Here is a 15200-nt window from a genome sequence, read left to right on the forward strand (position 1 = left end):
CTCATCAAAATAACATTCCATACCTACTATATAGTATACACAGCACATTGATTGAAAGTAGGCTTGCACAGCTGGCTTGGTTCAGCTTTTGGTTGATTGCAGGTAAAACAGCTAAACATGCACACAGTCCATTACTAACATATCTTCCAAATTCACAGCATGACTGCCTGCCCCGAGTCCACACTGGTGACGTCAGTGTGGTAGAGGAGCGCCCCGGCATGTGCTGTGCCCTGTACAACCTGTGCTGCTTCAGAGAGACATTCAGGATCTCCTCATCCAAGACAACAAAGCAGGAGCCTGTCAGCTTCCCTATCGTGCATCGCTTCCAAGTCAATTCACCAACCCCTGAACAGACCAGCAGAATCCCTGGTAGCAAGCCTGCACCACGCCCATCCTTCCAGCCAGCCCAACAAAACCAGAACTCACCCAGGAGGCCAACTCTCTCCAAGAAGCCATTTAGACCTAGCCAATCTGAAGGTTTCAAGAAGCTTCCTGAAGACGACAATACTGATGACTCAAAGAAGTCCATAAGCCATCCTAAATTCTCCAGCCTCTTGAACAAGAATGCAGCAGAGACCAGAGTGACCAGACGCCCCGCTGGTGTAGACATCCGCCAGGAGGTGATCGTCCCAGAGGTATTAGAAGCAGAGCCCATGGGTGGTTCCCAGCGCCTGGATGCCTCCATCAACCCTGTGGTGACACGGAAGAGGCTGCTGGTGAACCATGAGCCTCGCCAACCAAGACTTCAGGTTGAGGAGTCTGAGCCTGAAGAAAGGGGACCAAGAGGCAGGAGGCTTCAGGACACCCCATCACGTGAGGGCCGCAAGCTCAGTGGTGGACGAAGCACAAGTCGCCCAGCACCACCACAGTCAAGCCGACCATCAGCACCAACACAGTCAAACCGACCATCAGCACCACCGCAGTCAAACCGACCATCAGCACCACCGCAGTCAAACCGACCATCAGCACCACCACAGTCAAACCGACCTGCTGCATCACAACAGTCAACCCGGTCACAGCCAGCAGCACCAGCAATACCAGCAGTGCCATCAACAAAAACACCAGCAAAGGCACCACCCACCTCACCTCAACCTGCTCAGGCTGAAACACCCAAAACAACAACTGAGGTGAAGCCAAGTGCAGCCCCAGCAACGGCAGAACCAGTGAAGGAGAGTGAGAGTCCTGATGTTGAGGCAGAGGCTAGCGAAACAATCGACACAATAGTCAGTACAGTACAAGAAGCCTCAGACACACCAGCAAACCCCACACTGACATCCCCAGCAGCAAAGGAAGGTGCTACTGCAGAGACAAACCCAGAAGCAGGTGAAGAGACAACACCAGAGATACTAAGTGAACCAGCTGAGACCAAAACAGAGACCGACGCAGCAGAACCAGTCGAGACAGCTGCAAACACTGCCTTCACTCCTCCTGAGATTGAGGTTGACATCCCTGAGATACCAAAAGTGACAAATCCAAGGGCAGAGGAACCAGCTGCCACTAAGGAGCCAGCACAGGAAAGAGGCAGTACACGGTCCACTGGTGCAAGGGGACAGTCTCAATCACGCAATGAAGAGCCAACACAGGAAAGGAGCAGAACCACCAGCAGGGGACAGAATGGGGACAGGACCACATCTAGAACAGCTTCTCAGTCTACTGTGAGGGACAACACAGACACTGCCCACCAGTCTCAAGTCAGGGGGCGCTCCAGAACGAGATCTTAAGGGAAAACTGTGGTGAATGTTAAGGAAACATTAAAATTTACACAAACATGGAAATTATAGCTTAGATCTAAATGTTTTCAGTGTACAACATATTACTTTCTAAACATTTTACTATTATTATTTTTTGTCTTAGTTATTGTTGTAGATAGTTGTGTGAAAAGACAAAACCTTTGGTGTGATGTATAGTGAGTGCCCTGTTGCAAGTTCAATTCAAAGCAAGGCAATTGTATGTATACAGATACTTATGTCATTCCAGTTCAAATAAAAATCATAAACCTTTGTGTCATATGTATGTTTTATAATGCATGTTTAGACAGCTTCCTTCAATCACCTGCAAGTTAGGTCAATGATTCAAAATATTACTTCAATCATCTCAGAGCTTCCCACTAACTCACACAATACCTGACTTGGCAACCACTCAAAGCCTAGCAACTCCACTGTGGCCATGGCCATGTAGACTCCCAACGACAACCTGGAACCTTGACTTGATAACACTAACAAACTAAAGGAGAAGATGAACCAACAAATATACAAGAAAAAAGATAAATAAATAAAACCTTTAAAAAAAAAAAAAAAAAAAAAACTACATTATTCTTGACTTGCCTAAAATCTGGAAAGAAAAAATTAAGAGAGGGATATGACAATCAAACTTACCATAGTCCTGCTATACCAAACTACTAATTGAAACAATTAATGAAAACCATAAGACAGGCACTTTATTCTCATGCACTTGAGTATCTTATATTAATTAGACCTAATAGAATCTAGGGTTTTTAAGGCTGTTCCTATGACTCAACAGTTAACAATTGAGTTCACATCATCAAGAGAGAGTTCCATGAGCCCCCTACAAATCATCTTTGTGGCCTTTGAAAGAGAGAACAGTGCTTCAGACCTTAGAGTTGTGGACCTTCACCTTGATATTTCTATGAGGGGAGCAATCCTTACCACCTTGCACTTTCACAAACTGAGAGGCAGCTGTGTGTGGAGTCAAGAATACAGCAAGTTATGGAGCTGCCTGTTGAATAAACCAATACATCTCTAAAATATCCAATTCATGCAGGATTAAATAATAGCATTCCACTTAAGAAAATTACTGTATTTCAATCAAATGGATAAACTTGTGGTAATGGTAGCTTGAATTTTTCTTCCTTTTTTTTTCCACGAGGAGAATGGCATCCCTGGTCCCAAATGCCTTGCAGTCAGCCCACACCAAACCAACCCATTCACACACTCTTCTCCCCACACTGCTAAGATACAATGTTATTTCAATACAAAACACTAAACTTTCCTTTTGCTATGTCTATTCAGCACTGAGAAAGCAGGCAATCCTTGATGTTAATGCCAACAGTGTGCCTCTCCTCTCAACATTCCTGTGATAACAACAAGGTTCCCCGATCAGTCATGCAAAATAGTGAGTCCACCCTGTGTAAGTCAATACATACTAGGCATAAAGTTCATACAAAATCATCATACAAATTCATTTAGATAGAAAACAGCACATTACATTATATCTATACTGAGGTCACTGGATAACCAACTGAGTGCATGCACTTGTAGCAATTCCGATGTGGTGTTTGTTGATTTGTTTTAAGTCTGAAATGATGAAATGGAAACAATACATCTCTTACCAATGTCTTCTCTAGGGAGATACCAGAGAGAGGTGTGTTGTTCAGCAAAACCTAAGGTACTTCAATCACAAACAAACTTATCTTAAAAAGCATGTTCATTCAGATATGATTCATTTCATACCAAAAGCTACCACACAAAATTATCTGGCAATATTTTAGTCTTTGTTACATCTGCAGCCAATCAGCAAAACATGACAGTAAGATGGACAGAAATGAAGCTCCCTCCCAGAGACCACAAACATTCAGCATTCCTCACTGTCATGTACGACCTCCAAAATATTCCGTTTCCACTCACGGGAAACAATCTCCTATCAACTGGCTTATGACATGGTAATAATTACATGGACAATACTTAATACTATCAACAAGGCAAGAAGGTTGTGTTGGTGCTAAGTACTAACAATGAGATGAACCATTTTGAGCCTATATTTTAACCCTGCCAGCCCCCATCGATCTTCAGCAGAGCTTGAAGTCCACCAGGATGGCCCGTCAGCCGCCCTCACACGCCGGTCAGGACAGCAACGTCACACCAGGCAGCAGCGACAGGCCCAGTGTGGAAGGAAGCTCAATAGCACAATGGAAAGCACAGTCAAAAATTTCAAATGATGCTTAAGAGAGACAAGTAACCAAACAATGTCTCCATAAAACATTCCCAAAATTACACATTGCACTACACGAGAAAACAAAAAACTGGAAAATTAAAATAAGCTACAAGTTCCCCTTCAAGCAATGCTCAATAAGCAGCATAGTGAGTTCAACAGTAACACTTACTAGTAAGTACTGTAAACTCTGCAGCAATATGTCAAAACATTCTCTTTAAACTACACTGCTTCCTGTAGGGCATTCCTTAATCAGGCAACCTCCCTCTTACTCTTATGGCACACGTACACACTGCACGTGTACTCTCTCTCTCTCTCTCTCTCTCTCTCTCTCTCTCTCTCTCTCTCTCTCTCTCTCTCTCTCTCTCTCTCTAGCTCATCACATCAGTAAGGAGTCTACAAAGTCTGAAGTGGCATTAGGTTACAAGTCATCATGATATGCTGGGTGGCCCTTTCCTTCTACTGGGAAGCAAGGCATCATAGCAAGAAGAATCATCAACAAAAAACATTGTGAACACATCCTCCAGTTTCTCTGTTCCCCAAGCTTCCCTGGCAGGCACGCCTGGGACGTACTCTACCCTGATTGAGTAACAAATACTGACTCTGCCACTGTAAGACTCTGAGTGCGAGGCCATGACTGGTGAGGATGAGCCAGGGGCTGCTGGGATGGTGGTGGTGAGCTGCTCGAGGGGCAGGTGGGCAGGTGGGCGGGTGGGTGGGTGGGTGATCCTCTAGTTATTATGGATGACCAGGCGGAAGGAATCGTGCTGGATGAAGAAAGAATCATTCATAGGTTTGAGGACAAATGTCTGGGAAAATCCATGTACCGGGTCCTCATCCATCTGAAGAGAAACAGAAGATTGGACTTACTGGGATGTCATTGCTACAGAACAATGCACATTACTTAAAGATAACAACACCACAAATTATATCTTCAGTACAGAAAATATCTTCAGCTTATATGAAATCCTAATACACAACTGGAAAGAACAATGTTACAGCTTTTAGTCACTCTCCTAAGACATCACACTAAACAGGTGCATATCTTGGGAACAAAAGCCAACAGCGAAGGATAAAATATACTATAAACAAAGGTCATAAGTAACTGCAACTCAGCTCTGTCGTGTAAAGCTGAGAGGCTCAACAAAACCAAGAGTCCACAGTGAGATAGAAGCATCCTTTAGTTCATGCCTGGTGACTGCAGTGGACAGGTGGTGCTGGCAGGGACTAGTGATGGTTTGTGACCGTGAATATTGATGTGCCACACACGACCACAGCATAATGATAAAAGTAAAAGGAGTGAGTCTGTACCACACACCAACAGTATTAGTGATATAAATGGTAATACTAGGAGTAACTTGTGCCACACTTACCACACATACTGTTATCAGGTCCTCTTTATCATGTGTAATATGCATACATGTCTAAAATATTGTAAACATTTGTAAGCACTGTGACAATAATGAGCTTAATTAGTGATAACAATGGTATGAATAAACACAAACCCTCACAAATCATTGCAGTATTAGTGACAAGTATGGGAGTGGTAAACAAGCCTTAAAATCATCCACAGCATTAGATACAAGACAGGTATGAATAAATATGTAGCACCACATATCACCATAGAATTTGTTATAACAGTAGTGGAAGTAATAACACCACATATCACCACAGCCAGCACTAGTCAACAGGGTGTCAATGCAACTCACATCACAACCCTTGGTAGTTCAACAGCTAGGAATTAATGGTAAAATGTCTTGGTCACTGGAGGCATCTTATACAACAATGACAAGGCCAATAAATCACAGAATCACAAGCTACAATGTGACTTAAATGCATCTAAGCTAGTCATGTATCTTTGAATTTACCAGCATGTAACTACTCATTTCTGGAACACTTACCTGCACTGCATGACATTATTACCATGCTGTAACTCAATTTCCAATAAATTTAGAATTGCTATATTTACTCATATCACCTCTATTGCATAAGATCCCTCCTGCATTCCAGCTAAGATGAGAAAAAGAAAACCTGGGAGAACAAAAAAACATGAAATTTTGTGAACTCAGCCTTCTATCTTCAGCAGCAAGATTATAAAAAGGGAAACCAAAACAAAGAAATGCAACATGCAAGAAAAGCTACAAGGACAAGAAGGACATAGAAGAGTACCTTCCAGTAAGATGATGGAGCAGAGAATCAACTACAGATGCTCTTTGCCACCTTAAGATGCAGTGAACGGGCCCTCCACTCACACAGCAATGTGGTGGAGCGCCAGCCGAAACATGTCGTGTTGGACGAAGAAACTGTCGCCAAGAGGTTTGAGCACAAAGGTTTGATTGAATCCATGAGGAGGGTCATCATCCATCTAAGTGGAGATTGTGAAGGAGGTGGTGGTGGTAGTGGTGGTGGTGGTGTGAGTGAAGCAGCCACGTGCCACCGACCAGTGCAGTGTGGTGAGAGTTGGCAATCAAGAGAAGGAAGCATTAACTCCAAGAAAGCACGAATTATATCTTAACAATACAGGAAAATGAGACAGGTACCATCTTAGTATGCAATACACTACTGTTAGAAAGTGAACACAGAATGTAGGAACTAATCTTTCCTTTCCACATCTCTATGAAGGACTAATGTACCATCATTTTGTCTTTGCAGTTCGCAATGCCCACAACCATGCACTACTCCTCTACACCAGCTGACCTACATTCTGTGTCCATCAACACAGTAACCCCACAGCTAGGTGGACAAAGCCAACCAAGGCAACACTCTACACCTTGTCTCCACATAGCATGACTCAAACCCACACTCCCTTGGATATCAGCTCAGTCTGCTAACCTCTACACTAATGGGCCACTTTAACAAAAAATCATTTAAATTCTTTGAATACTAAAGCCAATCAGGAAACATCTATAGTTATATCCTTCATTGTCCTCAAAAACTTGGCATGTGTGTTGAGCAGCCTCAATAGTTCTACACTTTTAAGACCTACAGACTGATACCTGTGTCCATTAAATAAACCAAATGTATTTCCTCACTGACTGAACTGCATCTCACTGAGCCATGAAGTGTATATCAACAATAATTCACTCTCAATTTATACCCACATATGACATAACAGTCTACACATTCTGTATGTTGACTTAGGTTATTGTAATTTTCACACCCTCTCTCATGAATTCACATGACTCAGTATTATTCTTTTTACTTCATTTATAGGAAAATAAAGGAACAATGTGAAAAAAAAAAAAAAAAAAAAATCCTGATCCACCACCACTACTTTTTTTCCTCCAGATATGAACACTCACCAAAGACAACCAACACCACAGTTCATAATGTTGCTCTAAGTCTGAGCAGTCCAGACTATCAAAGTGACAAGATACTTCACACCAAACAACCTACTTCCGGCTGAACAGTAGTAACAATAGGAGTTATCATTCAAGGCCAGCAAAAAAACTTTCTTCCCAAGCCTCCCTAAAAGTAACTTTCAGTCCTGATACTGCTTCATTCCCACAGCCTTGACACCTCATCCAGGCAGCAAAACAAGCAGTCAAGCACACACAACGGGAAGCAACAGAACAGGAGCAGTTCATGAAACCTTTATCTACAACACTATCATGTTTTCCTTCCATCCAGGGCCAATGTATGATAATGCTCAGATAAGTACCATAAAAAGCCTGTAACTTGACAGATTAATCAACTTATCAATGAAAAAGTGAACAAGAAAACAGTATTTGCATTGTTTTAAACTCATCTTAAGAAAATTAAAACCTTGGCAAAGCATCAGATTTCAATGGATGGAATGTCATGTTTCCTGACATCTAATTAAAGCAGTGACTGCAATACTATATACCAGTCATTTCTTACATCTTCTATTTCCTATTTAACATAAACTTGTCATGCCCTCCCACAGTTTTCCTCAAGAACACATTCCCCGCATTCCAGAATCCTAAAATCTTTTCTCTCCTTTTCATCTTGTGAATTAACAGGTACGTACATACATTACACACAGATCCACAAACACTTCACTGATACATTACTCTCTGCTCACACCATTATGAACACAGCATCTCCAAGCAAACACGAGGCAAGACACATACCACACATACACTCAGCACTTTAACATTCTGAGTGGGAAATGAAATCCACAACCTGATAGACATTGCATCATTACACCAAGATTCACAAGATAATAGTTTTCTTGTAGGTTTTCTGATGCTTTCATGGGTGTTGGGGGAGGAAAGCAAGTGCTATTTCAACATTAACTCCTTATCATTCCCCCACGACATTCCAGTCATACCAGATCTCGTTAAAATTATGCAGATAAACTCCCAACACTGACCACTCCCCATAAGCAGTCCCAAGAAAGGAAAAACATGCAAGCTAACCATAAGACCAAAAGCCAGATGTGGAGCCAGAAGAACTACTAATTTTCATGACAGTTGGTGAGGATGGCCTGGAATAGATGGATGATGAGGGGATGTCGCCAGAGCACGATAGCAACTCACCTTCAACTGTCCGAGAATGTTGACTAAAACGCCGCCGTCAAACGTGGGCTGGCAGTCAACAGTAGTGATGGCTCGGGCTATTTTGTTGAAGGTCAAGCTCTGTAAGACAAAGCCATGTTAGGTGCTGACAGGGTGAATCATACAGTAATATGGTATGGGAGTACCAATTTTTTTCTTTTTCTTCTTCTTTTTATGTAAGAGGGGAAATCTGGCCAAGGGCAACAAAAACTATTAAATAAAAAGGACCACCATAGTGTTTGATGTCTCATGTCTAAAATAAGTCATAACTATTGGGGATTATGGAGTGCTAGCTTTACAGAACAGTGTTAAACAGCCTGACAAGAATAATAAAATGACATAATTCTTCTCATGCTTCTAATTCAAAATGCCAAGAGTACCCATGTAAAAGGTAAATATCTATCCATTAATGCATCAGAAAACAATAACACAAATCGCACAAATATATCATGCTCTCCACATTTTAAAGAATTAAAAACAATATGCAATATTAGAAAAAAGCAAACTAGTACACATTACAATTATATCATTTGACAATAAGAAAACACAGTAGATAATTAGTTTTTTGAGTTGCTACTATTGTCTTAACATAACATTTTTCCACTCGTGTACAATATACACACTGATCTGTACCTTAATCTTCTCCAGGATTTGAACGGCTCCTTGCACCTGGACTCCCTCAAAGGACATTAAAGACAGTTCTGCCTGAAAAGCACAACATTCATTAGGTGTTTGTAGGCTAAAGTGTGTCAGCAGCACCCATAACACTACAAAATTTTAATCATACATTAATGCAGCTTTCTACACATAAATCATACATGAGTCTTTTATCTTGCTGACTTCTATAATCCTCCTTCACTAAACATCATCACATCAATAGTTCCCAACAAATTAGTACAGTTTACCACATGTAAATCATGAGATATCTAGCTACATGAATTATTTTACCTTGATGAACTTTACAATCCCTTCACTAAACATAATCACATCAATAGCCTCCATCCTGAAATTTTATCTATCCTAACCCTAAGCAACTCTGAACCATCCAGCCTACTTGACCACAGTGAACGTTATTCTAAACAATCTATCATATAACCCTAAGCAACCCTGAGTCATCCAACCTACTTTACCACAATGAAATGAAATTTAATCCAAACAGTCTACTAATAATTATTGTTATACTCAAACCATTTAAAGCTTGCATCTCCACACTTGGCAAGTTTATAACAAGGTAACCCATTTGCTGCTCAAAGGAAGAGGATAATAGTAGCCTACTAGCCACAGTGAAAGTGAACTAATGTTGAGACACTCAAAAGGATTAATACTCTCTGTAGCTTATGAAGAGTCATGATGGAAGAACAAAGCATTGCAATATGGATGTTAATCTTTACCACACATGCCTTACTCAAACATGACATCTGACTCGTTAACCATTTCAATTACTGCTACATGGCAGAACATCATAATTAAAACAACAGTCTATATCTCATTCAGTAAAGGCTATAAAAAGAAATTCTAGAGCCTGATCTGTACTGTACATACCTTACTGAAATCTGACATCTGACTCATTAACTTTTGATTACTACATGACTAGATATTATTAATTACATTTACCATCATCCATTACATCATTAATTACAAAAGCAGTTTATATCTCATTTTGTTAAAGTTGTAAATAAGAGTTCTGGAGTGTTCCGGTAACTTCTGTGGAGCGTTTCTGCACCTTATGCAGTCTTTTGCTTGACTCCTGAGACTGTCCTGTGGCTTCTAGAATGTTCTGTGGTGTCTTTTTTAAGCAGTGGTTCTCAAACTTTTCAAACTTACGGAACCCTTTAGTACATCCTGGTATTCGGTGCCACTCCCACATGACCCCCTCACCCAAAATTGGTAGAGTAGCACACCCTCCCCCAAGAAAATGAAGCCTGCTCCCTTTCTCTCTCTCTTTTCCCTAAGATGCAAATTATCTAATTCCTTTCATATTTAATTTCATCCATTCCCATTCATATTGATAAATCAAAGCAAGCTTTTGCCATATGTGTATAAATTTTTACCATGGAACCCCTGAAAGATCTTCACAGAACTCTGGGGTTCTATAGAATACAGAGAACCACTGTTCTAGAGTATCCGTATGTCAAGTATTAGTGTAACACTTACTAAGCATCTCAGTGTAAACTTTGGAAGGATAGAGTATGATATTTCTCTCCTTACTTATACATTCCATGTGATGATGTGTTGATAGAATGCTACTGTAAGAACACTAGGTTAGGTTGTTTGGTTAGGCAGTGACAACTTCAAGTTAACTAATTGCCAGCCTGGGAGTGCAAGTCAAGTCTGTCACTAGAAAACTTGTCCTACTTATGGTGTCTTCCCTGAGTAAGTTAGGTTAGGTAAAATTTTACAGGCAGGGTAATGACACACGGTTAATAATGAGTCAGAATGAACAAATAAGGACATTTCACTCAGAAAAGGTTGTCCTGACTCTAGCTAACCTCTAGAAAGTTAGGTTAGGTCAGTGTTTATAGAGAGGACAATGACAGTTAATTATGAGAAATCTGAGCCGCATTGCACATGTGAATGATTGATGTGGTTAGCCAAGATTTTAAGAAGTTATTTGGCTGTCTAACATTTTACAGCTATGACTATGACAACTCACGTCAGACTGGGTTAGGTTTGCTCATACTTCACCGAGTTATTGAGATCGTTTTAGTGTTCACTCCTAGCCAGGAAGGTCAAAGTAAGCATGCCACGTGATCCAGCTTGACCTGACTCTGCCTGTCCCCTCGTGGTTCGGTTAGGTCAGCCCAAACTTCACGGACAACTTAATAGGCTGGGTCGAGATTAATTCCTATGCAGAAAAGAAGGATGCGGTCAGGTCAGACTCACGTGATAGAAGTTTGCCAGCTTCTCCCTGCCTTCTCTCTCGCCGTCAAAAATAAGGTAGTACTGTTTGACAAAGGTCTCCCCGATCTGTTGGAACTGCGGATTTAAGGTCATCTTCAAGGGCTGCTGGTGGGGCCACGGTATCTAGTGGAGGAGCGGCGAGGCAGCGAGGCGGGGAGAGGGAGTGAGGGAGGCAGGGAGGGAGGCAGGCGGCGGCACCTCTCCCTTCAAGGTCTCACAGAGGACTGCCGTAAATCGTCTCTGCGCAGGCGCCAAAAATTCATATTCGCTTGTACGTTCGTATTCATCTCATATCTGGGAATGTTCTTTATCTTATTAATATGGTGGTGACTGAGGTTATTTCTATTTTCTTATTTAGCACAGAATTGTAATGCAGATAAGTTGTTCTCATAAATGTCTTCTTCCGAATGTCGGATTCAAAAAAATATTACATCCATTTTTATTTGTTTATGCTTTGATACATAAATAGATGAGAGAGAGAGAGAGAGAGAGAGAGAGAGAGAGAGAGAGAGAGAGAGAGAGAGAGAGAGAGAGAATCATAATTAGAAGTATGTACGTACTTCATTTCAATTTCCAAACATTATTTTACTGATTATATATGACAACTTAACCTAATCAACAACCAGCAATCCCCCAATTATGCACGCGCTGCGAGGCACGTATCACATTATGACATTAATCTCCAGTGTCTGACAATTTCATAACATTTCTCGTGAAGTTTGAAATCCACCGTCAAGATGGCGTGCCGAGGGCGGGATGATTCAAATATCAATCAAATGACACTTAAAAGAGCCCTTTCATATGGGAGTTTTGGCCACGCAACTTAACTGATCCAAAATTACTCCTACGTGAAAATTTCTCCTGGAAATTATTTCGCCAGAATCAACATCTATATGGAATTACATTGGCAAATTAGAATTGCTGTGTTCAAACCGTGTTGTCTGTTGAACATGTTAGGATAGAAATAGAAAAAGAACCCATGATGCATGAACAGTAGGTAACAGCCAAACCTTAGTCATGGGCGAATAAAAAAATACTATCACTGTGTTTTACATTCATATGTTTAGCGATTCCCAAGGTTTTCCAATTTGACGTCTTCTAGAGCTTCTGAGAAATTCATGTGCTGTGTTTTATATTCATTTATTAATTGCACTTGCTATCAACATCAGCATTAAGTTTTATTAGCTTTTGTCTGCTGTGAAAATATGTCAGGATAGGAATGAAGCAATTAAGTAAACATATATGAATAATGAGTGAGTGAGGAAACTATATATAACATTTGGTACAGGATGTTGATAAAACTTAAACCTCTTTCGCTTTTTTCAACCAACGTCTGTGTTAGGTCGCAGGTTTGCAGCCTGTCAGTCATCGCAGCGCTCTCCGTGCAAATTAAGTCTCTCAATATCGATAAAATGTAAAGTCTTTGAAGCTCGGTGGGAGGTTTGAATACTTGCCCATGGAGTAAGATTAGTGTTCTGATATCACTCGCTAACTCTTGGTGGCGGCGATAGAATCCCATTCACACACAGGGGCCGTGTCAGTTCAGTGTCTGTTCAGTACTTCACTGTCAGTGAAAAGTAAATAACAATAATAATAAATAAATAAATAGATATTACCACAGTGAGTTGAGAGTTCGGCTGATGCATTTTACTTGGTGAGATTGGTGCTTTCTCTTCAATCCCAATTGAGGATTGCCTTTAATGTCCCTGTGTAGTCGATAGGTATTAAGACCAAACCTTTCTTTCTTTAAATTCTTTTTGTGCATTCACTGTTTCAAATTCACACATGTCCGTCCATCAATTTCCTTCAGTGCTTCTCGTACGCCGTACGAATGGTATGCTTGAGTTTGTCCATAAAGGCGGGTTCACACGTGCCAAAATGCAACTAGTTGATATTTTACGTCGGTAGAGTGTCCAACTCATCCCTTCTAGTCGAAAAGCGTCAGACGTAGCGCCTAGAAAGTATCATAGTTGGCGCCTTGGCGGGAAATGAGTGTAAACAAACAGCTACCCTCCAAGATTTCTTCCTCCAGTGACAATGCTGAAGCTGTGGTTGCTCTTCTTTCGGCGTACCGGAACAGTCAACAGAAAAAAAAAAAAAAAAACCTGTGGATACGCCCCTGGCTAAGTAGAAGGAAAGAAAGGAGTGTCTACATTTCTCGTAAGAAAACTGTTATCTTTAGAAGACTATGCACAATTGAGATCAAGTTAAATCCTGAAGTCTTCAATCCTCACGTCCAACAATCCCTGCATTGAAGGAAATTGAGGGAACAGTAGTGGCAGCTATTTCGTCGAACGACGATTTGCGCGTTATATATATATATATATATATATATATATATATATATATATATATATATATATATATATATATATATATATATATATATATATATATATATATATATATATATATATATATATATATATATATATATATATATATATATATATATATATATATATATATATATATATATATATATATATATATATATATATATATATATATATATATATATATATATATATATATATATATATATGTTATATATATATATATATATATATATATTAATTTCTGGGGTCCTAGATGTGTTCTTTTCCCTCACCAACTAGCCCTAACATCTTTATCTGGAGACCACATTTTCAAAGCTTACTCGAGTCCGTGACTTCACGACGTAAATAAAGTCGCAAATCGACTAGGAAGTCTTGTTTTGCGACTGCTTTTTGCAGTCGCTAGGCACCGATTGTGAGTCGAAAACGTTACGTACGTAAAATATCAGTAGCAAATTGGCACGTATGTACGGTCGTACAGTACGTGTGAACCCGCCTTAAGAATCCATGATGTGAATGACTTACAGAATTGATTCAGAAACATCCTGATCTGCATGGTTATTTTGTCATAGCCCAAGTATACTATATGGGCAACAGTCTCAAATAATGTATTTGAAAAAAAAAAAAAAAAAAAAGTGATACATCAATGGTACCTACGCTGCTACGCACAGAGAAAAACTCCCCGCCACGCCACGGAGACAGCAGCGATGGAGGTAAGACGTGGTGGGTTTTTGCTCCCGATTTTCTTTATTTAGTTTTTTTTTTTTTTTTATTAAGCAGGATGTAAGACAATGATTGTAAAAGTGTTCAAAGGTGAGGTAAATAATCGAGGTAATTCTATCGCGTGTGAGTTTTGCGGTGATTGATATCACACTCGATGTGCGGGCCTGAAGGAAGCTAGTCAGAGGCTGCTGAGCAACGACTTCCTTATAGGCCTATGCCCTGAGTGCCTAGTGGTGGGTGGAGAAACGAAAAGCAAAGAATGAGGGAGACATGGGTAGGACAGGAGAGGCCCCTGGCTCTAGTAGTGAAGGAGAAATAGGTAGGGGATAGCACAGTTCGGTGGTGATGCCATTGCATATATTTGCAGAATGCCGATGTACAAGTCCTGCATCAGGACCAGATAATCCAGCCTTTAAACAGCTGTTACAAACTGTGAAGAAGTTATGTGAAACCGTGCACACTTTGTCAGCTAAGGTTGAGAGCCTAACCTCTCCACCCGCACTCCCCCAGTCATCAGTGTCTCCCGCAAACCCCACCACTGACCCAGCTAACAACACAGATGATAATGCTAGGAGACTGATCAGAGATGAAATTCGTGAAGTGAATGAAAGACAGAAGAGAGTAAATTCTCCTATCGTACGTGGTATTGATGCCCCAGATAACTCTGTTTTTAAACAGCATTTCACCACTGTGACCCGATATCTGCTGGAAAACCCTGTAGATTTTACTGACCTAAAATGCACCAATAGAGAGAGAAAACTATACGTTGAAT

General features: G+C 40.6%; 2 protein-coding genes across 4 annotated transcripts in view; one reads left to right on the forward strand and one right to left on the reverse strand.

The window, feature by feature from the left end:
- Positions 1-2000, forward strand: part of LOC123512236 (proteoglycan 4-like) — a 10477-nt gene extending 8477 nt beyond the window's left edge. For both annotated transcript variants that reach the window (XM_045268496.1, XM_045268497.1), the window contains one exon: positions 159-2000. In XM_045268496.1, coding sequence (XP_045124431.1) covers positions 159-1721 — 1563 coding nt within the window. In that variant the 3' untranslated portion in view covers positions 1722-2000. The remainder of the gene's footprint in view (positions 1-158) is intronic.
- An 802-nt stretch (positions 2001-2802) lies between these two features.
- On the reverse strand, positions 2803-11601 carry LOC123512237 (probable nuclear transport factor 2). 2 transcript variants are annotated; one of them, XR_006677045.1, is made up of 5 exons: positions 11352-11601; positions 9102-9173; positions 8451-8549; positions 6118-6313; positions 4654-4790 (listed from the first exon to the last, which is right to left on the reverse strand). XR_006677045.1 is itself a non-coding variant. In XM_045268498.1 (4 exons), exons 1-4 carry the CDS (start codon positions 11460-11462, stop codon positions 4680-4682), a joined length of 393 nt encoding a protein of 130 aa, XP_045124433.1. In that variant the 5' UTR covers positions 11463-11601; the 3' UTR covers positions 2803-4679. The 2 variants fall into 2 exon arrangements, 1 of the variants encoding a protein (XP_045124433.1); XM_045268498.1 differs by lacking the exon at positions 6118-6313 and having other exon boundaries at positions 2803-4790.
- Between the last annotated feature and the right edge of the window lie 3599 nt (positions 11602-15200).

Source organism: Portunus trituberculatus, chromosome 33 (assembly GCF_017591435.1).
Source record: "Portunus trituberculatus isolate SZX2019 chromosome 33, ASM1759143v1, whole genome shotgun sequence".
Lineage (NCBI taxonomy): Eukaryota > Metazoa > Arthropoda > Malacostraca > Decapoda > Portunidae > Portunus > Portunus trituberculatus.

Bases quoted from the DNA above. Each gene is read 5' to 3' on its own strand.
- LOC123512237 (XM_045268498.1), bottom strand. From the start codon at position 11,462: ATGACCTTAAATCCGCAGTTCCAACAGATCGGGGAGACCTTTGTCAAA. The intron at 8,550-9,101 runs GTACAGATCAGT...TTTGTCTTACAG, and splicing joins AAATCCTGGAGAAGATTAAG to AGCTTGACCTTCAACAAAAT. The intron at 4,791-8,450 runs GTGAGTTGCTAT...GTTTCTCTTCAG, and splicing joins ACATTCTCGGACAGTTGAAG to ATGGATGAGGACCCGGTACA.